The following is a 27,087-nucleotide window of genomic DNA, read 5'->3' on the forward strand; positions in this document are numbered from 1 at the left end:
TGCTTGAAGGGAGACAAAAGATTCCACCCAGTAATTGCTAATGTCAATTTGGACACTGTTTCAAAGCGACTGAAATGCTCACGATTGCGACGGGTGAAAAGGGAATTTGGTGGAGGCAAGATGTTGCAGGGATCCAATGAGATCTCCCAACGGGATCAGTGGCATATAGGAAGCTGCCTTATACTGAGTCAGACACTTGTTCTTTCTAGCTAAGCATAGTCTACACTGACTGGCAGTGGCTTCTCCAAGGTCTCAGGTAGGAGTCTCTACCTGGAGATGCTGCCAGGGATTGAACTTGGGACCTTCTGCATGCAAAGCAGATGCTCTTTCACTGAACTATGGCCTTGTCCCCTAACAGAATATCTTACAGCAGTTCGTGTTCATATATAGCCTATCCAAATGCAAGCCAAGGCAGACCCTGCTTAGCAAAGGAGATGATTCATACTTGCTGCCACAAGACCACTTCTCCTCCCCTTTCATTCCCAGCAATGAAACCAGGTTTTACTTCCACTACAGGTTGGAACACCTGCACTGCTGTCCATTATGCAACCAAATCCTACTGAGTCCTACAGCAAATTTATCATTGGATCTAGTGGATCTTGCAGTGAAGGTCCAACTGCTTTTTAAAGGCAGGGGGCAGGAGGGCATCTTGTCAACTCACTAGCACTCCAATAATCAGCTGCCTGAGACGACCGCCTCACTTTGCCTCATGGATGGGTCGCCCCTGCCTACCACAAATCAGGCATTTGGTGCAGGGGCCTCCCTCCAGCTTGCTGGATTAGAGGCCTGGACAAGAGAGCATAGAGGTCCAGATTTGAGGTCCCGGATTTTAGTTCCAGGTTCCGTAATTCGAGTTTCCAAGGTCCAGATTTGAGTTCCAGAATTTGAGTCCCAGAAACCTGGATTCTAGTTCCAAATTCTAGTCCCAGAGATCCAGATTGTGGCCAGCATTCCACCAGCGACCCACCTGACGCTTCTGGACATCTTGCAAGTAGGAGACGAAAGCATTGGTCATCCTCTCTTGTATGTCTCTGAATATCTGGATTTGAGGGCAGGACTCTATCTTCTGGGGCAAATGCAGGGATGTTTTCCCAAAACATGGGCCTTCCCCGCCGAATGCAGTGTGTGAAGTGGGGGTGGATAGAAGAGAGAGGCCCTTATATTTGGTCCTGATGAATAATTGTGGAGAGGTGGAATGGGGAGATGATGCAGCTGATGCATTAAATTTTTGTGTTGCCTTTTTTTCAAAACATCTTCCAGTTCTTTGAAAACAAGAAGAACGCCAAAAGCAGGAACAAACGGTCTGTTATCTACAGCTTCACAGGCACACAGAGAAACAGATGCAGCACCTTCCGGGTGAAGAGGAATCACACCATCTATTGGCAGGAGGGGCTCTTTGTCACCTTTGATGGAGGCTACGTGAGGTACCGGTTGACTTGCCCAGATGGGACTTTGTGTACAAAACCCAAAGTGAGGTGGAACGGCGGGCAGGGAGGGGGGTTGTGGGAGCATTTGAAGACCCTCCACATTAGATAGGCTTTTTAGGGTGTTTATCTGCAGCCTGTATGCACTTATTCTTTCTTGTTTTGCTGTGATTTTCAGTGTTTTATTTTTAACCTTGCTTTATTGTGATTTGCTATTTCTGCCAGCCATCCCAAGCCGCCTTGCAATGGAGGGCTGGTATATAAATATATGAAATAAATCAAATTAAAGCAGAGGTTCCTACCCTCTGGTCCTCCCGAGATGTTGCTGAACTACAACTCCCATCATCCCCACCCACTAATATTTATTAGACACACATAAATTAAAAACTTCCACTATTGTGTGTGTGCGTGTGTGTGTTCAAAATAAATGGCAGTATAATGTGTTACAACATGTTTTTAAAGTTGCCCCTGAAGAAGAGCATATCGCTTGAGATGCACCAGGCAAGACTGAATAAACTGATTATCAGTTCAGTCAGCACCACTTGGGATTTCTTCCTCCCCCACCCACCTTTTTAAAAAAAACTTCTTGGTACTGTGTCATCTCCCCCCTTTTTGGAGCAGTGAGACCCCAGGCAGGTGAAAGGGGCAGCTGGCAAAGGCTGCTGGGATCCATCCTTCACGTGCTTCTTTCACTTTCCGTTCTTGCAGCGTGGAATCTTCTGACGTGAACTGGAAGAAGAAGAAAAGTGGAGGCATCAAGATCATCTGCCAGTCGGACATGAGGGATTTTTCAGGGATGGCTTTTATTACCGACCACGTCAATTCTCTGATAGACCAGTGGTTTCCTGGTAAGGACAACCTGAGATACTTCCTGCCTAGAGTTCCTGCATAGGGTTGTAAATATACATCCATTGTGACGCAAGTAAGGAAAAAGGAAAAGTTGTGCCATCAAGTTGGTTGTCGACTCCTGGAACATAGGAAGCTGCCATATACTGAGTCAGACCATTGGTCTCTCTAGCTCACTATTGTCTTCACAGACTGGCAGCGGTTTCTCCAAGGTTCTCCAAGGCTCCTCTCAGCCCTGTCTTGGAGATGCTGCCAGGGAGGGAAATAGGAACCTTCTGCTCTTCCCAGAGCACCTCCATCCCCTGAGGGGAAGATCTTACAGTGCTCACACTTCTTGTCTCCCATTCATATGCAACCAGGGTGGACCCTGCTTAGCTAAGCTTGTTAGCACAAGACCAGGTCTCCTGGTGCTCACAGAGTCCTGTGGTTGTCTTTGGTAGAATACAGGAGGGGTTGACCATTGCCATCTCCCACGCAGTATGAGATGATGCCTTCTAGCATCTTCCTATATCGCTGCTGCCCAATATAGGTGTTTCCTATAGTCTGGGAAACATTCCAGCAGGGATTCGAACTGGCAATCTCCACTGCCCCATTAGGTGGCTATGTATTCTACCCTCCTGTATTCTACAAAAGGAGTCGACACAACTTTATCTTTACCCCAAGACCGTCTCCCCTACTACTACTTATATCGAGTGATTACAAAAACTGTGACTGGCAAATATCACCTTAAGAAGCAGTCGCTCGTTTTCCTTCACGGAGGTGGGAAGGCCTTTGCTTCGGAGCTGTTTTTACTTGCAGGCACATTTCAATCAATCCATTAAATTGACTAAAATCCATTCAATTACTTAGCTAAGATTTTCTTTAACCAGGTGACAACTGTCGTGATGGTGGAATGTCATTAATGCAGGACAGAGTGTGGAAGAGAGTCATTTTAAAATCAGTTGTCATTCCTGCCTGTGTGGGTTTTACACTTGACGTGTACACCAGAGATGTCAACAGAAAGCCATTTAAGCATTGCTTGTGGAAACTGCCTAAGAGTGAAGGCTGTTATTTCCAAACTATGCAACTCTGGCAAAAACAAACGGGGAAAGAGGAAGCTGCTATGCTAATTTGCTTTGTTTTATAGGCAGGAGTTCTGCCTTTTAATGTCAAACTGTTTCAGAGACAATGCTCTTTCTCTCTCTTTAAGAGGCTGGGCTCTGTGGAAACTGGGGAAGTTGTTTCAATAAAAACAACCTCTTCCCCGTCTTGTAAACATATTGATCGCTGCTCCTCTGAAAAATTCACCTGTTTGCAAGCTTGAAATTGATTCAGTGCAGATACGAATATGGCGAATATTCAGGATACAATGAATATTATCATATTTGCTGAATACGACGAATATTCAGAGATCTCTGTGTAGTGGCCCATGTTCCATCAGGATAGTTCTGATGGTCACATTTGTCCCCCTTTCTATTCTTCAGCTCTTGCGTGGTGTTCAAATTCGCCTAGATCAGGGTGGACAAACCTGGCCCTCTGACTGTTGTTGAACTACAACTACCATCACCCCCCGTCATAATTTATTGTGGATGGATATGATGGGAGTGGTGGTTTAACACCTGGAGGGCCAAGCCTGCCCACCCCTGGCCTAGATACCGATCATTTTTACTTCCCTGACAAAAGAGACATTACATTTGAACTCCATTTCTCTTGAACTTCTGTTACCATTTGAGTTTCTTGTAGCCCAGTGAAAAGTCTTGCAGCACAGTGTAGCAGAGATTTCCCACTTGGCGTCCCCAGCAGTGTTCCCTTTAAGGCATGCACACACACACACATGTTGGTTTTTGTAATGTCTACTCAGTTAATTTTAGATCCCGCTCAGGTTGAATCAGGAAGGCCCCACTCTGGATGCATGTGTGCACACACTGCTTTGATACTGCCACCCAGAACAAAAACCATTCTCTGCACAGATGAAAAATAAAATTAGAGGGAACACTGGCTCCTCAGATGTTCTGGGACTACAACTCCCATCATTCCCATTATCCTCCTGTTGATCAAGGATTCCCAGCCTTGGTTTCCCAGATATTGTTGGACTACAATTCCTATCATCCCCAGACATAAGAACAGCCCTGCTGGATCAGGCCCAAGAAGGCCCATCTAGTCCAGCATCCTGTTTCACACATTGGCCCACCAGATGCCATTGGAAGCCTACAGGTAGAGGTTGTTGTGACTGCGGATGATGGGAATTGTAAATCTGGGGAGCCTAGGTTGGAGACCCCTGGGTTAGATCAACAGAGAGATAGTGGGGATGATGGGAGTTGTAGTCCAGCAATGTCTGGGGACCCAAGGTTGAGAATCCCTGGGGTACAGCATGTATTCTTCTGTTCACAAGCAGAAAATGCTCTCTGTTCGAGGCAGGCAATATCTCTGCAGCTCACATGAGTTCAGGATTGAAATAAACCCAGCGATTATAAACTTAAAAAATGAAATTCCAGTCTCCCTTTTCCTCCCCAGCTCTCACCGCCACTGAGAGCGATGGAACACTGCTGATGGAACAGTACGTCCCCTGCCCAGTCTGTGCAACCTCTAAAGCGCAAGATGACCAGAAAACAGAAGATGTGCAGTACTTCAACATGGAGAACTGTGTCCTAAATGCCATCGAGATGGACACAATCGCCTGTGCTCACCACCCAGATACACCCGTCCCTTTGCAGGAGCTGGTCCCGGAGCTTTTCATGACAGATTTCCCTACTAGGTAATGTTGACTTCCTGATGGTTTCTCCTTTAGAATGATGACATCTCAGTCTCCATTCTCTGGTGGTTCCTTCTGTTAAAATTATATGGACATACGTAATTCTGGTTGTGGTGTAGGCCAGGGCTTGACCAATCCCAGGCGCCAGGGAGCCATGGCACCTAGAAACTTAACCGTGGTGCCTAGACTAGGCTATTTGGAGGCAGAGTTATTTAATACAATATTTATTTGTCCCAGGCAGCCCTGTCCTTCTTCCAAGTATGTTACTTGTAAAGGGGATAAAGAGAAGCCCATTTTATTCTGCCCCCTTCACTACGTCCATCACTAAGTTTGGTGGTTTATCAAGGTTCCTAAATTTTTGGGCTAGCTCTTAGAGTGAAAGAAAATTTGTCAAGGCCTGTAGGTTGTGGAATGTGCCCCCCCCATGAGTATGAGGCTTACCATCTTTGGAGGCCTTCAAGGGCCATCTTTTCAGCCTGGCTTTTAATAATATTCAGTTGGTTTTAAATGTATGTTAATATTTTAACCACTTTTATTTTTGTTTTATATTCATTTTTTTGGATGGGAGCACCCTGAGCTGCAGTATAGGAATGAAAGAATGGAAAGAAATCAAATCAAATCAGTCACCTAAATAAATAATATGTACAGCTTGGGTTCTCAAAGACCCAGCATCCCCAGCTGCAGTGGTCTTTGGCTGAGGATTATGGGAGTTGTAGTCACCAACATCTGGGAATCCCTGTTACGGGGACCTCTCCGACTCTGCCCTACTGCAACAATTGAGCGCAGACCTTTCAGTGCCTATAAATAAGCGTGTCACTCTTGCTTCCCTCCCCCTCATGTGTGCCTGGGCAGGTTATTTTTGGAAAACAGGAAGCTGGAATACACCGAAAATGAAAACAATGTTCTCGGCCAAGGAGGAAGTGGGACGGTTATATATCGGGCACAGTACCAAGGGAAACCAGTAGCCGTGAAGCGGTTTCAGATTAAAAAATGCATGAGTTCTGCCAGTTCGGCTACAGGTACCATGTCCTTATCTAGGGGCAGAGGTCCCTCTTCCCTCCCTCTTTCTCATTATTCTGACATGTTTAAGAGCAAATAAACTTCTACACCTTAACTACCAGCAGCAGCTGTTTCAATACAGCCTTTATAACCTATGAGAATCGCATGCGTGTTTTGGTGAGGGTACAGAGGGGTGGAGAAGTTTGCTGTGCTTTTAGGAAATCTTTACAAAAATGTCGGCGCTCGAATGAGAGCTCTGCTAGGCAGCTGCAGGACCAGCCTTGCCGGAAGATGCACAGAATGTAGGTGTGCAGCTGAGACAAACCTGGATGTGTCTGCATGCAAAGGATGGGAGTTGTAGCTCACCGGAAGAGTCTGTGCTTTGCAGGTATCTCTGACGTCTCTAGTTTTGAACGAAGAAAGGACAACAGGCAGAAATCTCGGGTAGTGGGAGGTATTCCTTGTAAAGGGAATTCTAGATGTCATTGACTACAACTCCCATCATCCCCAGCTGCAGTGTCCTTTTACCTAATGGGATAATGGGAGTTGTGGTCAACAATATCTAGGAATCCCTGTGCAGATAGCCCTGCTTAGAAGAATTAGCCCTAATTAAGGGGGTCCCAAGTTCTTTATTCTGTCTAGGGAAGGAGAAATATTTCTCCTAGGACATGCCTGTTTATAGCTTCGCTGGTCTCTAGATAATTCGAAAACAACTAATACAATATAATTCAAAAACAAACTGAAGACAAACAATATAGAAAACTAAGTAAATAAATTCACTCATCAAATTATTATATTAAAAGAAAACATGCAGGGCAATAAGAAAGGGCAAGTTTACCACAATACATGAGGAATAATAGGGAAATGTACATTAAAACTATAAGCATTCCATAGGTGCTTAAAGACACTTGACGTAATACGGACAGTGAAATTATGGCTCATCATTTTTCAAGGTAAACATGGTTGTGACTGGGCTCAGATGGCCTCAGTAACAGGCAGGAAGATTTATTTTCTGGGCTTTATTTCTTTTGCCTTCTCCTTGTCTTTCCCTTTCTTTCTTCTCTTTCTCTCCTCTTCTTTTCTCTCTTCCATCTCTTCTCCCCCTCGGAGCCCCTGATGCTCTCCTAGCTGCTGCCAACCTCTCTTCTCCCTTCTTTCGGCTGGATCCTGCCCTCTTGAGTATTGCACACATGTATTTGTTTGGCTGTAGTCCCTTCCTTCTGCCTGTTTCCCAACCAGATAACTGGCTAAATCCAAGCACCCTGAATACACAATTAAAACTGGTAGAAGGCTTCCCCATGGATTTAACAAATGAAAGTGTTTGAAGCAACAAATGATGCTGTTTACTGAGTGGGGCCATTGGTCCGTCTAGCTCAGGATTGTCTACACTGACTGGCAGCGACTCTCCAAGGTTTCAAGCAGGAGTCTTTCCCAGCCCTACCTGGAGATGCTGCCAGGGATTAGGGTTGCCATGTCCCCTGGAATTTAGGGTAGCCTCCGGATTTTGGCTCCTTCACCCGGCTGCTAAATTTCACCCGGATTTACATGGATTTCAAATGCATTGCCTGAATTTTACTCTGGATCCAATCATGTGGGAGGGCAGAGAAGGACGGGGAAGTACATACATACATACATACATACATATGCAAATTAGTTTCTGCATAATATGCAAATTAGGCTACCTAGATTTGGGAAGCTTGACTATGGCATCCCTACCAGGGATTGAACCTGGGACTCTCTGCATGCAAAGCAGATGCTTTTCCATTGAGCTATGGCCCCATCCCTCAAATTTATGAAGCTGCCTTGTACGGAGTCGGATCATTGGTCCCTCTAGACACGGTCGCTTTTGTCTGCACTGACTGGCAGCAGCTCTCCAAGGTTTTAGACTGAGGTCTTTCCCTGCCCTACCTGCAGACGCTGGGGACTGAACCCAGGACCGCATGCATGCGGAGTAGGCACTGTCCCACTGAGCCATAGATGCTGCTGAGGTTCTGAGGGAGGTGCCATGCAATTAACAGGGTTGCTTCCTCTGCTTAGACACGATGCTGAGACACCTGCGTGCCATGGATGCCATGAAGAACTTCTCTGAGTTCCGGCAGGAAGCGAGCATGCTCCACTCCCTGCAACACCCCTGTGTCGTCGCCTTGATTGGAATCAGCATCCATCCGCTCAGTTTTGCCTTAGAGTTGGCCCCTTTGGGCAGCCTCACCACCGTGCTGTCGGAACACTCGAAAGGTGAAGGCGCAGGCCTTGTTCTCCTAGGTCAATGGCTCTTTCGAAAAGTTTTGGCTGGTCTTTGGAGTGAAGAGAGGGCCACGATTCCCGGGGCTGACATCTTGACCAGATTACTCCCGAGGAGTCCTATTGAAATCAAGCAACACAGGGGTTCCCAACGTTGGGTCTACAGAGGTTGTTGGACTGTGACTCCCATCATGCTCAGCCACCGTGGCCTGGCCATTGTGGCAGGGGATGATGGGAGTTGTAATCCCAACAACATCTGTGGATCCGAGGTTGGGAACCCTTGCTTTAGAGAAAATGCTGAGTAGGACTGAGTAGTAGTACTCGTTTTTGGACTGGCTCCTTGATCCAGATACTGTAATTTTTTTCTCAAGGCCTGGTGTGGGCTGTGATACTATTAGCAGGGGTTCTCAACTTTGGGTCACCAGATGTTGTTGGACCACAATGGCCATTATCTCCTGCCACAATGGCCTTTTCCCCTTGTGACTGGGGGTGATGCGAGTTGTAGTCCAACATCATCTGGAGATGATGATGGCCTTTGGCCATTGTGGCTGGGGATGATGGGAGTTGTAGTCCAACAACTTCTGGGACCCCGACGTTGGGAACCCCTGGTTTAGAGCAATCTCTGGCTAGTACTGTTGAGAAACTTAGTTTCAACATCAGCCACTGATTTTTAGTGTTGGCTCCAAATGCCCTCCATTTTCGCTGCCAAATCTTCGCAGTAAAACAAGCATTTCAGCAGGGCTTCTTGGAGTCAGTGGGGAGGGAATAAAATAAGTTTTGGACCCACTCCCTGCAAAATAATGGAAGTTGCAAATTCCCAGCTCCATCCCAGTGACGTTTCTGGATTGACTAATATTTCCCATCCCTCCCTCTTATTTCAGGGTCCTCTTTTATCCCCCTGGGGCACATGCTAACTCTGAAAATGGCATATCAGATTGCGACAGGTCTGGCCTACCTCCATAAGAAGAACATCATTTTCTGTGACCTGAAGTCGGACAACATTCTCGTGTGGTCTCTAGATGTGAAAGAGAGCATCAATATAAAACTGTCGGACTACGGGATTTCTCGACAGTCCTTCCACGAAGGGGCTCTAGGCGTGGAGGGCACGCCTGGGTACCAAGCCCCAGAGATACGGCCTCGGATTGTCTATGACGAAAAGGTGAGCCTCGGAGGTCTGCGTCCATAGCAGAGATTCACACCTACGACTCAGCAAAAGGTTCTGTGTACAAATTTAGGTCTGATTCACTCTGGCACTAAAATCTGTTTCTTGCTCAAAGGTTGTATCATTCTGCCCCCCTCCTCTCCTCCCACAAGAGTATATCTTACAGCTGCCTTATTTGTTCTTTAAAAAAATAAATCAATCAAATGCAGTTTGTTTATATGTGCTGCTGTTGGCAATTTCGGTTTCTGGAAACAAAATTCTAGCAGGAAAGGGTGAGTATTTATATGGGGAGAGAGAGAGAGAGAGAGAGAAAGGAACATGTAAGGAATCCAGTATCCAAAGGGTATCTTCAGGCACAACCTCTCTGTAACCGTATGCCTCTTGCCGTAGGTGGACATGTTTTCCTACGGAATGGTGCTCTATGAGTTGCTGTCCGGCCAACGGCCCGTGCTTGGGCAACACCAGCTTCAGATTGCTAAAAAGCTCTCCAAGGGGATCCGGCCCATCCTTGGCCAGCCAGAAGAGGTGCAGTTCCATCGGTTGCAGGTGCTGATGATGGAATGTTGGGACACCAAGCCTGAAAAGGTACCAGAGAGGCAGGAGGAGGAGGAAGATACTCGGGAGTCTTTTCTCTCCCACACTCACAGCCACCCATTTTCTGCTTTTAAAGAATGTAAGACGAATGGACCTAGATGGACCATTGGTGTGGGATCGCACAAATGGTCCATCTAGGCCAGCATCTAGAACAAAAGAGACAGAATGTAGGGGGGTGGGCAGGGAGAGTAATACTAACATCCCTCAGGTGATTAATGTGTCCATCAAAGCTGGGAGATTAGTGAGTAATTGCCCCTTAAAGTTCATTGCTTTAAAGCAGCGTTTCTTAACCTTGGGACCCCAGATGTTGGACTACAACTCCCATCATCCCCAGAAATGGCCTTTGTGGCTGAGGATGATGGGAGTTGTAGTCCAACAACATCTGGGGGCCCAAGGTTAAGAAACCCTGCTTTAAACCTTATGGCTTATTTAAAACAATAAACTTTAAATAAACGGTATTGTTTGTTAAAGTTCAGCCCATATTCTATTACTTCTGTTGATCCCAGCTGGGAGATTCATAACTGCCCGTTAAATAGACTCGCTGTGAATTGCCCCACATGGTTTTCTGTTCGTATCGGGTCTTCTGTTCGTATCGTGGTCGTATCTTCTGTTCGTATCGGGTCTTTAATGACCGATTCCCTCTCGTTTCTGTCAAATGGAGATAAATATAAATACAGAACTAATGAGTTGCTGCGCTACAAAGTGTTCCCTTTGCACTAAATGAAATTGCCATTTTTTCAAAAAGCTTATGCACTGCTGAAGAAGTCTGTCCTTTTTAAAACCTCTCCCCCACAGCGCCCACTGGCCACAACGGTGGTAGGACGAATGAAGGACCCAACGTTTGCTACGTTCATGTACCTGCTGCCGTGTGGGAAACAGTCCTCCTTCTTCTCTTCCCAAGGGCAAGAGTACACCGTGGTTTTCTGGGATGAGAAGGAAGACACCAGGTTGGTGGGTTTCCTAAAAGGCCATTTGTTACCATGCAGGCAGCGTCAACAAACCAGACACTTCATGTCCCTTTACCAGGGAGGGAGGAATCCATTCATATGTCTGTTGTCCCTTCAGTCTTGTGCGATTGACTTTTTAACTAGAACCTCAAGGCAGGGGCATCATTTGGCGGTGACCCATGGGGCATAGGCCCCCCCAGTGAATGGCTCAGAGCCCTAGATCTCACCATCCACCTCTCTCCTCCATGACCCCTTCCAGAAAGGAAAGATAGCAGTGGAGGCACCTGCACAGAGCCAGGGAGAGACCCTTTGGCCTTCCCTATCTCTCTCCTGCTTCCACCTTCATAGCTGCTGCATTGTAATATGAGGGCCTTTAAAAAACATACATAATTATTTTTGTGGGGGGATACAATTGATTATCAAAAGGGGTGTGTGGGCCTGGGCCCCAAATCTTCTAAGCACCTAGCTCCACCCCTGCCTCAAGGTGTGTAAACAAGAGCCAGGCACAAAATAATGACCGGGACTGAGCTCACAGTCCTTCTGCACAAAAATCCACTCCTGGTTTTCTCCCCAGGCTTCCTCCATTTCAGCAGCCTCATTGAGGAAGGGGAGGGAAAAAAAACTTTAATTGTTGCTTCTGTTAAATAATTGGGCATTGAAAACTCTTACTGGCCTACAGCAAATCACTCCGAGATCTACCAGGAGATCCGGATCTTCCCCCCCCCCCTCGCGCCCCACAACTGATACTACCAAATGGAATGGGAAAGTAGCATTTGGGTATTGGGTGAGACCTGGGTTTGTGATGGTTGGTTGCTCCTATTTCATAAGATGGGTTTCTTTTTCCTGTCCTAGTTGGATAGATAACTGTGAGTGTGTGCTTAAAGGCAGGAAAATAACAAAAGAAGAGGCACATCTGGTCTGAATCTTTAGATGTGTAACATCTTGTGCTAGGGCTGCTGAAGATACTCGCATCTGATGATGAATCAATTTATGAATGCTCCGTGACTTTTCTTTCCGAATACAAACAGTACTGCATTGTGAATAGCAAGAAAACAAACCCTCTTTGGAACAGGGCGTTTGTGAAATTGTTTAAAAAGTTCTCTGAGCTTTCAGATTCAGTTACTAGGATGGATTCTCCTTAATCTAGCAAAGAAAATGCTTCCGGGGCAGCTTGGTGCCCCTAAACAGTGGCCTTAGGGCATTGAAGGGGTGCTTATGGGCTGTGCTTATATATGCACACAACTGGTTTGCTATCAGCTTCGTAGTCCATGAAGCCAGGCCCACATATTTTGGGTACTGGTACCATCTCAGGGGATTTTGGGCAACTTCTATCTCCCAAGAGATGGGAAATTTTTGATAGCATGGCTGCACTCCCAGCTTTCTGTGTGTGATCACCCCATCTTTATCCTTGCCCCAAAATGATTAGAGCAGCACTGCTCAACTTCGGCCCTCTGGCAGATGTTGGCGTACAACTCCCATAATATTTAAGAGAATGTTTTCTTCATTATGTCCTCCACTACCCATTGAGGTCGTCCGGAGAGGTCCGTCTCCAGTTGCCGCCAGCTCAACCTCATGGGGACGGGCCTTCTCGGTTGCTGCCCCGAGACTGTGGAATGTGCAGATCGTACTTAAATACGATCCTCCCCATCTCTGACCATTTTGAAAAAGCACTTGAAAGCCCACCTCTTCAGCCAAGCTTTTTCACCTTTTTAAATGTTTTAAGTTTTAACCTGTTTTTAGACTTTTAGATTGCCTTAATTGTTTTAAGATTTTTGTGTATGTTTTAATTTGTTTTCTGTTGTTCTTAACCGCCCAGAGACGAAGGTTTGGGGTGGTGTACAAATTTGACAGATAAATAAATAAAATAATCCCTGGCTATTGGCCACTCCCATAATTGGGGATTGTAGGAGTTGTAGTTGGGGTCCAATGTTGAGCAGGCCTGGATTAGAGTAAAGTTGCAGCCATTTTTGCACAGATCAAAAGGTGAGGATAACCCTAACTTGCTTTTCGAAGGAAAGAAAGAAAAAGAAAGAAAGAAAGAGAAAACTTTCCCTACTCCTGACCTCTTTAACTGGGAGAATTCTGTCCTGATCTTTGGAATGCGGATACATGCAAGCTGAAGGCACCTGCTGTGGGCAAGCCACAAGTTAGATCAGGGCTGCACAGGTGCAGCCCCGCTGTTTCTGTTGGACTACAACTCCCTTCATCCCTGGCCACATTGGCTAATAGGAATGATGGGAATTGTAGTCCAACAACAAGGAGGTAGCAAGCACGAATTGTCCCCTTTGCTAAGCAGGGACTGAACTGGTTTGCACTTGAATGGGAGATGTGTGAGCACTGTAAGGCATTGCCCTTAGGGGGCACTCTGGGAGGAGAACCTCTGTGCTTTCAAGCAGATGGTTCCAAGTTCCCTCCCTGGCAGCCTCTCCAAGACAGGGGTAAGAGAGACTGCAACCTTGGAAAAGCCGCTGCCAGTCTGTGTAGACAATGCTGAGCTAGATGGACCTGTGGTCTGACTCGGTAGAAGGCAGCTTCCTATGCTCCTAACAACTGCAGAGCCAAAGTTGTGCAGACCTGCAAGAACATCCAAGATGGGATACAGCCAGGTTTCTCCTCCACCTCTTCTTGTGGATGCTGTTTCATGGCTGGTGCTGCTATTGGAATGAGTTGTGCTTTTCTGCTTTCAGGAACTACACGGTGGTGAATACAGAGAAAGGGCTCATTGAAGTAGCGAGAATAAACTGCCCGGGGATGAAGCTCTGCTGCCAATTGAAAATTCAGAGCTCTCTCTGGACAGCCACAGAGGTACATCTGGTCACAAATACTGCCCTTTTAGAACTGTGATGGTTCTACTGGTTGGCTGTTTAGGCTGGGTTGCTTTCGTCACAGAGCTGATCTGCATTGCTATTGGTCTGTGAACTAGTAGAGCTGGGGAATGCAACAGGTATGTCAAATTACATCTCGGGTGCCTTATCTCCTCGGCACTGTTCTCAGTTTTTGCCCAGTACTATTCCCATCCCAAAGGGCGTGATACAGTTTGCAGAGATTATGGGGACTGGAGCTACCATATTTAGTCGGATAGAAGGCGACTCTAAATGTAAGATGATGTTTTAAAAGATAAGAGTTTAAATGCAAGTTATACCTGTTAGATCCTGCATTTACCCAAAAGAAAGAGGGATCTGGATCTAAGACTACCCTGCCCCCTATTTAATATGAAAGAATTGAGCAGGGGAGAACCTCATCTTAGATTTGGGTAAACAAACAGTTTCCATTATAACAGATGAGCATTAGGATTCTCATCTGTTGCTGGGTTGTTTAAGTCAATGGAGTTCACCAGTTCAAGACTAGGAAGTGTTTCACACCTAGCTTTTAGCTCGCACCTCTTCCGAAATGGAGGGTGCCTGTTCACATATCAGCCAAATTTACCCTGAAATCCCTGAGAGCTCTCAGGGAGCACTTCACACACAATTCGGGTTTTTCACTGCATGTTAAAAGCGTAACCCAATTTATATTCGGGGGGGGGCGTGGGGTGATCCACTTTTTGCATTGGTTTTTTGAGGTAAGTCCGAACTCTCAGAAAACCCATGGTGTAGCCTTCTGTCTGGGAAAGCTCCAGGGAGGAGAGCTGGTCTTGCGATAACAAGCTTGAATTGTCCCCTTTGCCAAGTGAGGTTCACCTTTTGTTTGCATTTGGGTGGGTGACTACATGTGAGCACGGTCTGCTGTAAAATATCCCCCTTAGGAGACGAGGCCATAACTCAGTGGGAGAGCATCTGCTTTGCATGGAGAAGGTCCCAAGTTCAGCTCATGAAATGTCCAGGTAGTGCTGGGGAAGACTTGGGGAGCTGCTGCCAGTCAGTGTAGACAATACTGAGCTAGATGGACCAAGGGTCTGACTCCATATAAGGCAGCTTCCTATGCTTGGTGGATAAGAACCAAATGCTGCGATATCTAAAAAGCTATTTCCCAAAAAATAACTCCACGGGGACTCAAGACATTCATAGGCAAGAGGGTTCACAGTAAACCTTTCTCTGATTTGCCAGCATTTATATGCTGGCAGAGAAAGATGCCTCCTTCATGGGGCATGTTGACGCCTATTCCTATATTGTGAAAATTGACAGCATGGACGTAAATATTATTGAAATCGGATCGCTTGTATTTTGCTTCCATATAGGACCAGAAGATATATGTGTACAGCCTACAAGGCATGTGTCCTCTGAAGATGCCACAAAAAGGTGTAGATGTTCCAGCTACTGTAACCTGTTTCCTGGCAGTACCAGTTGTGAAGAAGGTAAAGCTTGAATGGCTGCTTTTGCTTTCAGGAAATGTGGTTTGTTTTTCATGGTGTATTGAAGACAAGGAATCATTCAGATTAGTAGAACATCTCAGGGTTACTATTTGGGTTAACTAAAACTATTAATAGCTCTACTTCAAGGGGTTCTTAACATTTTTGCACCTACAGACCCCCAGATCTTCACACAGTACCTATGGACCCCCAGACATAGGAACATAGGAAGCTGCCATATACTGAGTCAGACCATTGGTCGGTCTAGCTCAGTATTGTCGACAGAGACTGGCAGCGGCTTCGCCAAGGTTGCATGCAGGAATCTCTCTTAGCCCTACCTTGGAGATGCTGCCAGGGAGGGAACTTGGAACCTTCTGCTCTTCCCAGAGCGGCTCCATCCCCTGAGGGGAATCTCTTACAGTGCTCACACTTCTAGTCTCCCATTCAAATGCAACCAGGGTGGACCCTGCTTAGCTAAGGAGACAAGTCATGCTTGCTACCACAAGACCAGCTCTCCTCTCCCATTTAGTCCATTTATAGACTATATTTTGATAATGCTCCAGTAAAAATTAGGGAAAAAAATTATACTCGGGTCTTTCTCACCTTGAAGAATACTCCCTCAAGATAGTCACAGCCTTTCTGCCCCTGAAGGGGAAAGGAGGTCTAGGAGCTCAGGCAACCCATGCACTCCAGCGTTATACTGCAACATTTTGTTTCAGGTCCATTCCTGTAATCTAGAATTCTCTCCGACCACAAAAGAGCAGCCCAACCATCTGTTCTCTTTTGCCTTTAGAGTTCCTCCCTGGTGCTGGCTGGCCTTTCCGATGGGCTCATTGCCGTCTTCCAGGTGCTGCGCGGCATCCCGGATGACACCTGTTGCTACCTTTGCTCGCGCACTGCGAATCGCTCCCTGTTCCACATCAGTGATGACGACTCCCGCCAGAACCCTTACCCCGTGAAGGCCATGGAAACGGCCAACGCCGGGACCGAGGTCTGGTACAGCAACGGCCCCGGCATCCTCATCATAGACCTCGCGACCCTGCAGATCACCCGGAGGCTGGAGCCTTTTGAGCCGCCGTCCACAATTGTGTCCATCGCCTGCAGCTCCGAGTGCAACGGAGAGGAGGTGGCCTGGTGCCTGGACGCTACGACCAACTTCCTGGTGATGTATTACACCGCCACCTACCAGCTCTGCGCACGGTACTTCTGCGGGGACTGCAGCCCGCTGCGGGACATGTTCACCATCCAGCAGCCCTCTGCCTTGATCCCCACCATGCTGGCCACAAACATGGACGCGGCTCCCGAGAGCACCCCTTTGGCGGACGTCAGCATCTTCCACAGCCAGGAGCTCGGCACTCAGATATTGAACCATCGGGACTCTCTGACGGACTACTGCTCCGTGTCGTCCTACTCCCCCTCGTCTCCCAACCGGATGGTGAGGTCCCCTTCGAGCTGGCTGAGCACCCCCACGAGCTCCTCCAGCGTGCCTTTCTTGGCAGATTGCGAGGAGGCGGACAAACTTCAGGAACTGAACCCTTCCCCTGAGGGGCTGGCAAATGATTTGGACCCCGCGCGGTGTCTCCAGGCAGTGACGATCCTCCCCGTCAAAGACCTCATATGGATTCCCAGGTAAAGTGTGGTGTGAGTGGCATTTGTAATCTTCAGTTTGGTTAAAGTTTTCCTTACCCCCACCCCACCCCGTTGGAAGGGAGGTCATTTGACAATTTGGGGGAAATCAAACTAGGGTGAAAGTAGTGGTGGTGGGGATCTACCACCAGTGGTGGTATCACTTCTCCCAATGGGTGCCTTTCCCCCCTCAGAATCACACCATTGCAGGGCTACTCAGCTTCGGCAGATGTTGGCCTACAACTCCCATAATCCCTGGCTATTGGCTACTGTGGCTGAGGATTATGGGAATTGTAGTCCAAAAACCGCTGGCGGTTCTAAGTTGAGCAGACCTGCACTACTGCATGATGTACTGTCATACTGGTGGGTGCTAGTTATTGAATAGAGTGTTACATTAAATTCCGTGTGGAAGCTCCCATTTCAATTCCGCTTTCAGCTAAGCGCATAAAGAAGAGCAGTGTCTCAACCATGCAAAAGAGCTTGAATGAGAAGCCTGCTCTGTCTTCTGAATGGCCTCCCACCTTTTGAATTGAATTGTTCCGATTTGAACTCGTTGGGCCATTGCAAGCTCCTTTCCCAAGATGCTGCAGAAATATCCAAATCCTGGATGTCTGTTACGCTGCAAAATTTATAGAAACGAAGATGAGAAATAGAGTGGAGGAGAGAGCCAACTCCACTTTCAGGAGTTTGGGTTTTCTCTGTGCTCCTTTTGTTTGCTTGCTTGTTTTCTTCTGGCAACATTTGAGCAATTGTCTCAGAGTTTCCTTCCAAGAGCTCCTGTACTTAAAGTCTCCATTCCCCCCCCCCCCCGGCACGGAATCCGTTCCCCCTCCCCTGCTAAGCAGCATGTCACGGAAATCCTCCTGCTTTCCCTTTCTAGGCGAGGCGGCGATATCATTGTGATCGGCTTGGAGAAGGAAGACGTCTCTCAGCGGGGGAGAGTCATTGCTGTGCTGAAGGCTGCGGAGCTGGCATCTTGTGGGTAAGCACGGAGTTGGCACAGCGGGACCGTGTGGCTCCAGTTCTGTGAGGAGCTATAGCCCGAGGGTAGAGTGATTGCTTTGCATGCACAAGGTCCCAGGTTCAAGGGGGAGGAGAGCTGGCCTTGTGGTAGCCAGCATGAATGGTCTCCTTTGCTAAGCAGAGTTTGTCTTGGTTTGCATTTGGATGGGAGACTGGGTGTGAGCGCTGCCAGAGATTCCCCTTAGAGGATGGGGCCAGAGCCCAGTGGGAAAGCAACTGCAGCCTTACAGGCAGCTTCACTCGCTGGCTTCTCCAGGTAGGACTGAGAGAGACTCCTGCCTGAAACTTTGCAGAGCCACAGCCGGTCAGTGTCGGCAGTGCTGAGCTAGAGAGTGCAAGGGTCTGGCTCCGTAGAAGGCAGCTCTTTATGGTCCTGTAAGCCTCAGGGCCTCCAGTGAAAGGCACCCCGGTAGCAGGCCTGGAAAATATCTCTGCTCTGAAGGGCAGTGGCTTTCTGGAGTCAGACAAGACTCAGACCGTGGGAGTCTGATCTGGTATTAGGAGGAGTGTGTGCATATTGCAGTCAGATGTGGACTACAACTTCCATAATCCCCAGCTGCACTGGTCTTTGGCTGAGGATTATGGGAGTTGGAGTCAACATCTGGGAATCCCTGTTACAGGGAGCATAGGTCTGTAGACACAGAGAATGTGTGCCAATAAGCTTCTTGAGGATCTTCACTTCGTTTTTGTTTTGTTTTCAAGTTTCTAGTCCTTTGTGCCACAAAGATGCACTTGAAAGTAGGCTCCTGATGAAATCTCAGAAGCCAGAGAGGGGGGCTGGAAAAGCGTTATAGTGGGTCCGGGACTCCAGTGTTTCACATAGCTCCTTGCCCCTCTGGGCTAGCAAAACTGGTAAAATGGCTAGAGGAATTGTAAAGATTGTTGCGGTGTAGAATTTTAAGCCTTTCAAATTAAAAAAAGCATGGTATCAAGTCTTACGAAAGCTTTTGTGTGTGTCCATCCCTGTTCAAATGATGGTCACTACTCAAAACAAAGTGAAGGGTGCTTATGCCTGTTGATTTCAGTAGGGCTAAGCATGCTGGTGTTGGATATTGACCATGGCTAGTGTCCAAGATTCGCAAGGCTCCCCTTAGCTAAGCAGGGTCTGCCCTGGTTTGCATTTGAATGGGAGGCAACATGTGAGCACTGTAAGATATTCCCCTTAGGGGATGGGGTCAGTCTGGGAAGAGCACTTGCACACAGAAGATTCCCTCCCTGGCATATCCAAGATAGGGCTGAGACAGAGAGACTTCTGAGCTATAGCCCCATCCCCTAAGGGGAACATCTTAACTCTGCTCGTGTGTAATCTCCCATCCAAATGCAAACCCGGACAGACCCTGCTTAGCGGAGAATTCATGCTTGCTACCACCAGATCAGCTCTCCTCCCCAGGCTGCCTTACGGCTGCAAAGAGTTAGAGCAGCCCAAATTGTGGCTGAAACCTTCTCATCTAGTGGGTCGTCTTCAGCTTATCTCGTTAAGGTAAAGCGGGGTTGGGAGATTCCACCATTTGCTTAGCCAAAACTAAGACAAGCCGTATGTTTGTGGTGCTCTTGCGTGCCTTCCTTCAAAGGCTGCTGGTTCAATGGACTTTATTGTGTCAGCCGAGCCGTGGCGACGTTTCCTGAAGGACTGGAGAGGAAATAGCGATCGGTCTTAACACGGGAACCTTTGCAGAGCACATGGGTTTCCCAGTAAACAAGCAAAGCACAAGGGCTGACTTCTGTCTGCTCAAAGGAAGGTGGTGATGTGCTGCTCACGGCAAGACAAAAATAGAGCAAAGCAGTGCGTGGCGTTCAAAGCAGAAAAAGTGTGCCTGCCCCCGTGCTAATAAACAGCCTTGCATCTCTGCAGGTAGGCCATGCAGGTTCTGCACCCAGCAAAGAAGAATTCTGCACCCTGGATAAACATATGCAAATTGAACAGGCTTGTGTAACTTCTGCTATGTTGCATCGTTTATTCTGCAACAGATGCCCGTACACTCGTACAGCTGTTTGTGTGAATGACTGTACCTGCGTTCATTGTAAAAGTGAATCTGGGTACAGGCCCTTCGGATGCATGGTAGAGACAGGAAGTGTACTGCTGTATCTCTGCAGAACGCAACACGTGAATGACTGTACCGGGTTATGGAACTGTGCCTGTGTACGCTGTGCAAGCGCGGAACACAGCGTGTGAATGGGCCTGCTGTTGTTGCTTTCTCAGGTCACTGGTTGATGCTGCAATCCTGGCCAAAGACACAGTTGTGTGCTGCTTCAGGAACGAGAAGGCGGAGTGGTGCTTAGCTGTCTGGAGAAGCTGGGGAGCGAAGGACTTTGACATTTTCTACCAGTCCTACGAAGAGCTGAGTAGGCTTGAGGCTTGCATGCGAAAACGAAGGTAGCACTTTGGGGACGGAGAGGCAAGAACTGGCTGGACAGCGACAGACAGAAAACTGACAAGAGTTTAAGTTTCTGCAAACATCCATGCTATAGTCTTTTCCCCCCTTTTCTTTAAAGAGGTTGCTGTTCAAGTTTGCTGCTAAAAGGCACTCCAAGTCAGTGGCTTTCTTTCTGCTGCGGCACCTTGTCTGAAATGCATTTGAATTCTCTCATCTTGCCGCATACTCCATTTACCCAAATAGAAGGTGTCTCTGAACTGAAGATGATGCCTTAAAAGACAGAGGGTAAAATACAGGTTATATCTGTATTTACGCAATATGTAACAACTGGGGCAAAGCTTGTCTTGGATTTGGGTAAATACGGTAAGTGCCAGAGGAAAGACCGGTTGCACCCTTATTGTACCTGTGTGCATGTGTGAACCTGGCCAACAGCATCTCTGTCAGAGCAACATCATGCTGTTTGTATGGCGATTCCTTTGTAAGCGAGCTTCGGTGAGGACTCCGAAGCCCCACTTCTGCCAGCATGGCAAAGCATTTTTGGCGAACGGCCCAAAGAGAATGAATGAGGGTTGCACCCCTCCCTCTGTGAGTGAGCTACATAATTGCACTACCTCGCTGTCGTTCAAAGCACAAGGTCATATAAAGCCGTACCCTTGTTCTCGATGCTTCCAGGAGAAGGGCACGAACCAGCCGCTGCACTCTGGCTCTGCTCCTGCTTGCAACAGCTACGAGCCTTGAGTGCTATAGAAGTTCAAAGCAGAAGTCTTGTTCCGGAGTTATGAGAAGTAGAGTCTGCAATTGCATGCAGCGTCCCTGAGAATGTGCTCTGAAGCCCCCCATCCCTGTGCTGATGTGCCCAGAAACTCCTAACCACCGTTAACCACCGTTCTCCACAGATACCGCGTTCGTCTGCAGAGACACATTCCATACTCATGAACAGATTCTTCCCGATGCGCTGGCGGTCTGATCATGGGAAGAAGCTGTCTGTGAGCACAGTGTTCGTCTGTGCAGCCAAAACACTAACTGTAGACGGTGGGGACAGAGCTTGCACCCTTGAGGATGCTCTGCAGCAGTACAGCGCTCTTGCTTTTCGTAATGCCAGAAGAGCACCGAGGGAGCCGTCACGCTTTCGTTGTGGCTTTCCCCAGAGGCGTTGGGTGAGGAGCAGGATCCTGGATGAGCAGTTATTAAATGGGTTACAGAAACTGGGCAAAGTTGCCTGTGGCTCTCTTTCTAAATTTTAAGGGCAGTACGCCACCCTATCCCATCGGAAATGGCAGCCTGTAACTCATCACTGGACTGTGTGTGCCTTTATGGCACCCCGGTTTTGGGTAACTCAGGACAAGGCTGCCATTGTGGGTGACCATACACCCCAAACAGAAACAAACTAGGAATCTGCAGCAGGTTCCGCAGACAGAGGCTGAACGCACGTAGTACATAAAACGCTGAGTGGCGATTAGGGGTGTAAGCTTCCTAGTGGCAACAGGGGAACCCTCTCTGGGTTGTGACTACAGCTCGCTGGGGGGAGTAACTTTAGCACGTTGCCTCTACCATGGATTAGGAGCTAAAAAAAAAAAAAAAAGCACATAGCTTAACACAGGGGTTCCCAACCTATGGTAGTTCAGTGCTATCTGGAATACAACTCCCATCATCCCCAGCCATAATAAATTGTAGCTGGGGGTGATGGAAGTTGTAGTTCAGCAACATACAGCGTACCACTGGCTGGGAACCAGACCAGTGCTTAATGCAACGCCCAGTTTGTCCAGAGCAGCTGCTGGTGTCTGGTTTCAGCGCTCTTCTGGGGGTCAAGGTTACCAGGAGTGGGGCTGCTACTCCCACTTGTTCCAGCACACACACCCCCGTGCCTCGCCCTCCCAGTTCCACCCTTTGCATCCTCCAGAAACTGACAAGCTGAGAAACCGCAACAGATCTGTACATAAACAATGGCTATTTTTATGTAAAGCCCTGGAGAGAGTTTTATTTTACTTGTGAATAAGGTTGTTTGTGACCAAGTTTTGGCAAATGTTAAAAAAACACAACTCCCCCCCCCGTTAGTGTGAGCATGTACAGAGGAATGTTTTAAACAATAAATGCCTTCCTAAAAAAAAAAAAAAGTGTGAGATGTGGAGAAATTTGGTACCCTGTGAACTGATAGTTCCATCTACAAATCCATTGGCCAGCTGGCCAGTAGCGACTGCCCCCAGCACTTTGGCGAGCAGGACACTCAGCACCACACAGATCTCAGCACCCCAGAGGTCTCATTTCCACTGCTGTTTTGGAGAAGGTAAGAAACGGCAGGACGCTTTCCTGAGCAGGAAGAGAGTTCCTTACCACCTCCCTCTCCCAGTGCAAAGGGCAGAAGACCAGCTTCTCTCCTAAGCCCTCTGACGGTGTGCTAGAAAAGGATCATACTGGGGGGGGGGGTGACCCCAAAGAATGGGCAGCTGGTAAGCCGAGCCTAAATTGGTGGATCCTGGATGCTGTTGCCTGCCTGCCGTTATAGACGGCCACTTTGCAATGACCTCATTCCAAAGTGAAACTATTCCCAAAATAGACAAACTCTTCCCATGATTAAGCTGTGTGGCTGTTATCCTTAACTGACAGCTGACGGCTGCATGCACTACAAGGTGTAATTACACCTTCCCGATCAGTTCAGAGCTTGCTATGGCAGAAGCTTTAGCGCTAAGGGGGGGTGGAGGAGCAGTCTCCCCCCATTTCTGAATTTCACACATTTAAAAAGGTGTGTCTGCAGGGAGAACTGCAAGCTTTCAGAAGTTTGTTGAGTAAACAAGTGAACTAAGGCTATAGCTGCAGCTAATTAATTCAGGTCATTTTTAGCTCTACTTATGACTAACAGGGAATTAAGAAGAAAACAAAACTTCTAGATTATTTTAGAAAGGAGTGGCAGCTAGTGTTTACTGCAGTACACTCCCCTTCTTTCCGTCTCTCAGAGCCTCCTGTTGATCATATATGCAAACAACATTTACATTAATTCCTCAGCTGCCATTAACTAAGTTTTAAAATCCAGGAGTTCTCAAACTTGGGTCCCCAGCTGATGTTGGACTACCATTCCCATTGGCCTCAGCCACAATGGCCTTTGGAATGACTACTTTTTATGCTGGGGAAAAGTTTTAATTTTCTTGTCATGGCAGAAATTCTGAATATAATTCTAAGATATTAACTGTTATTGCTTGCACAGATTTCTCACACTCAGTCAGATCAATAATTCAAACACAACATCCTAGCCAGGAGAAGCAGAAGATCTTTCAAATTTTCTATGAGGCCTAGACTCCCTTCATTTAGGGACATAGGAAGTTGCCTTATACCAAGCCATTGTTCCATCTAGCTCAGTATCTACTCTACACAGACTGGCAGCAGCTTCCCCAAGGTTGCAGACAGGAGTTTCTTCCAATCCTATCTTGGAGATGCTGCCAGGGAGGGAACTTGGAAATTGAGATTCTCTTCCCAGACCATCCCCATTCCCTAAGGGGAATATCTCACACATGTAGTCTCCTGCTCAAATGCAAACCAGGGTGGACCCTGCTTTGCAAAGAGGACAATTCATGCTTACTACCACAAGACCAGCTCTCCTTCCTATCCCCTTTTATATCCTTCTAAAGTTAAACTTGAGGGAATCTTTTCAGTGCCAGAGTTCAGCCCTAGAACATGTTTTCCAAAAGTCCTTTTCAGACATTCAGTTGTACAAGGGTACATTTGATGTGAATAAGGAGAGCTGGCCTTGTGGTAGCAAGCATGACTTGTCCCCTTAGCTAAGCAGGGTCTGCCCTGGTTGCATCTGAATGGGAGACTAGAAGTGTGAGCACTGCAAGATATTCCCCTTAGGGATGGAGCTGCTCTGGGAAGAGCATCTAGGTTCTAAGTTCCTTCCCTGGCATCTCCAAGATAGGGCTGAAAGAGATTCCTGCCTGCAACCTTGGAGAAGCCACTGCCAGTTTGAAGACCATCCTGAACTAGATGGACCTATGGTCTGACTCAGTATATGGCAGTTTCCTATGTTCCTATGACAGTACCTGTGTTGATTGTTAAAGGGGACCTGAGTACAGAGAAGCACACACCCAGCCAATGCATGGCACAGACAGGTTGCGTACTATTGTTCCTGTGTTCAACGTAATGTGTGAATAATTGTACCTGTGCACACACTATGTACTCTTTATACAAGTGTTGAACATAACATATGGTCAGTGTTAAAGTGTCTGCTCACATGCAGAGTTCCTTCCAACACTACTGGCCTATCCTGTACCAGCACCAAAGACAGCCATCAGAATTTCTGGAGCAAGAAGTATCTTTCTCTTTGATTTTGTGGCAACAGCAAAGGTAGACTTCCAAACATTATTTAAGAAGACTTTGCTGAGACATCCCAAAATCAAGGCACCAGAGGGCACTTGCTCTTCAGAAAGTCATAAAAACCAACCCCGAAGAAGTCTGAGTATCTGCAGGCTAAAGAGGATGCAGCTCAAACCTCCCCCTATAGCAAGGAAGTGAGCCTTTCCTGCCCCTTAGACTTTGAGGTCGTTCACACAATGGGGCTGCTCTGGGAAGATCACCAGAATGCTTCCATGCAGAAGGTTCCAAGTTCCCTCCCTGGCAGCATCTCCAAAATAGGGCTGAGGGATACTCCTGCTTGCAACCTTGAAGAAGCCGCTGCCAGTCTGCGTAGACACTCCTGAGCCAGATGGAACAACAGTCTAACTCTGTATATGGCAGCTTCCTAATCCGACTCTGTATTAGCAGTTGCACCACAGATGGCAACAGAGCCGTCCAACACAGAATGTTTCTGCTTGCTACCTGCCCTCGACAACCCTTGAGTGAGCCCGAGATTAGGAACGGATGGTGCACATCATCATCCAAGCGAAAATGAAACACTTGGCTGCAAAGAATTCATCCACAAAAACAAACCAATTTGACAAGGTTTTCCCCAACCCCTGCAGTCACATTTTCTCTTGTGCACTGATGAAACAGTATGATTCCAAACCCAAGATGCGTTGCAAACTTTCCCCAACACCTTAATCAGAAACATTCACCAGTTAACCCTTCAGCATACTTATTTCTTTGTCCTCTTCAAATCCTGATTGCTCCCTTATATACTCCACTTGTTTACATCCAGAACAGGAACATAGGAAGCTGCCTTCTACCGAGTCAGACCATTGGTCCATCTAGCTCAGGATTGTCTACAGAGACTGGCAGCGGCTTCTGCAAGTTGCAGACAAGAGTGTCTCCCAGCCCTACCTGGAGATGCTGCCAGGGATTGAACCTGGAACCTTCTGCATGCAAGCATGCAGATGCTCTTCCCAGAGTGGCTGCATTCCCTGAGGGGAATATCTTACAGAGTTCACACATGTAGTCTCCCATTCAAATGCAAACCAAGGCAGACCCTGCTTAGCAAAGGGTACAAGTAATGTTTGCTACCACAAGACCAGCTCTCCTCCCATGAGGGTCCTGTTATAAAGGTCCGGTTGGGGTTACCACCAGACCCAAAACTGGGCCTTCTCTAGGATAGCCCCAGGGCTCTGGAACATGCTCCCAAATGAAATCAGAATCTGCCCATCTCTGGCTGTTTCAAAGCTAATTTTGAAAACGCTTTTAGTTTATAATGTTATAAAGTTTTACTGGTGGTTATTTTAATTTCTTTTATATGATTTAAGGTTTTCATTGTGGCGTTTTAATTCATAAACTGCCCGGAGATTTTACATGGGCAGTATATAAATGCAATGCAATCAATCAAGGAAAAATACAGCCCTCCCCATTCCAAAAGTTCCCAGCGAATGACAAAACCCCTTACAAAGAGAGAGCTTGCTTTGCATGCAGATGGTCCCAGATTAAATCTCCAGCCTTTGAGTACCAAAGATAAGACAGCTTGAGATACCTAGAAGAACTGCTGTCAGTCAATCAGAATACTTGATTTGAGTAATCCTGGCTCAGAAGTAGAGCACAAGCTTTGCATCTGCTTGATCCCAGATTCAACGCTTGGCACCTCCAGTGAAAAAAGCAGATCAGGCAGCAGGAAAGAGCCTTTCCTGGGATCTAACAATCATCTTTGTTTCTTTGGGTGAACTCAGTGAGAAATTTCGACACTGAGAATGCTGCAGTACTTCAGAATGTACCCTGTAATGGAAAAGACTTTGACGCCAAAATCTCCAGGCCTCTCACAGAAGCCACATTTTCTGTCCCTGATCTGTATTATTTCTTTTTAACACTTTCAGAATTAAACTGCACCAGAGCAGAGGTGGTCCTTCCATGAGGCGAGGTGAAGAAGAGGCAGAATATTGGAGTCCCAGTGGGGCACAACAAGAGGTCCCCGCCACCCCACATGCCTCCTACCACTTGAAACAAGCAAAAGAGAACAGTATTTGGTGATGCTGCCCTACTGAGTCAGACTCTTGCTCCCTCTTGCTCAGTATTGTCTACACAGGCTGGCAGCGGCTTCTCCAAGGTTGCAGGCGAGAATCTCTCTCAGCCCTATCTTGGAGATGCTGCCAGGGAAGGAACTGGGAACCTTCTGCATGCAAGCAGGCAGATGCTCTTCCCAGAGTGGCCTCATCCCCTAAGGGCAAGATCTTGCAGTGGTCACATGCAAATGCAAACCATTCCATTCAAATGCAAACCAGGGTGGACCCTCCCATTCAAATGCAAACCAGGGTGGACCCTGCTTAGCAAAGGGGACAAGTCACGCTTGCTACCACAAGACCAGCTCTCCTCCCCTGGACAGGAGCTATGCTCATAGCTTCCACTGACCTATGGCCCCATCCCCCAAGGGAAATATCTTACAGCACGACGATGCTCACACAGTAGTCACCCATTCAAATGCAAACCAAG

General features: G+C 47.4%; 1 protein-coding gene and 1 long non-coding RNA gene across 5 annotated transcripts in view; one reads left to right on the top strand and one right to left on the bottom strand.

The window, feature by feature from the left end:
• Window positions 1-20,409, top strand: part of LRRK1 (leucine rich repeat kinase 1) — a 74,733-nt gene extending 54,324 nt beyond the window's left edge. For all 4 annotated transcript variants that reach the window (XM_053272876.1, XM_053272877.1, XM_053272879.1 and 1 more), the window contains 13 exons: window positions 1,261-1,424; window positions 2,133-2,272; window positions 4,764-5,004; window positions 5,854-6,020; window positions 8,038-8,235; window positions 9,123-9,400; window positions 9,794-9,988; window positions 10,793-10,944; window positions 13,632-13,749; window positions 15,119-15,235; window positions 16,023-16,858; window positions 17,736-17,837; window positions 20,079-20,409. In XM_053272876.1, coding sequence (XP_053128851.1) covers window positions 1,261-1,424; window positions 2,133-2,272; window positions 4,764-5,004; window positions 5,854-6,020; window positions 8,038-8,235; window positions 9,123-9,400; window positions 9,794-9,988; window positions 10,793-10,944; window positions 13,632-13,749; window positions 15,119-15,235; window positions 16,023-16,858; window positions 17,736-17,837; window positions 20,079-20,256 — 2,886 coding nt within the window. In that variant the 3' untranslated portion in view covers window positions 20,257-20,409. The remainder of the gene's footprint in view (window positions 1-1,260; window positions 1,425-2,132; window positions 2,273-4,763; window positions 5,005-5,853; window positions 6,021-8,037; window positions 8,236-9,122; window positions 9,401-9,793; window positions 9,989-10,792; window positions 10,945-13,631; window positions 13,750-15,118; window positions 15,236-16,022; window positions 16,859-17,735; window positions 17,838-20,078) is intronic.
• Window positions 9,613-27,087, bottom strand: part of LOC128335083 (uncharacterized) — a 28,695-nt gene continuing 11,220 nt past the window's right edge. The window contains exons 3-4 of the long non-coding RNA XR_008311501.1: window positions 10,856-10,920; window positions 9,613-10,645 (exon numbers count right to left, since the gene is read on the bottom strand). This is a non-coding gene — a long non-coding RNA (uncharacterized LOC128335083). The remainder of the gene's footprint in view (window positions 10,646-10,855; window positions 10,921-27,087) is intronic.

The sequence above is a fragment of the Hemicordylus capensis genome, chromosome 10 (genome assembly GCF_027244095.1).
Source record: "Hemicordylus capensis ecotype Gifberg chromosome 10, rHemCap1.1.pri, whole genome shotgun sequence".
Taxonomy (NCBI): Eukaryota; Metazoa; Chordata; class Lepidosauria; order Squamata; family Cordylidae; genus Hemicordylus; species Hemicordylus capensis.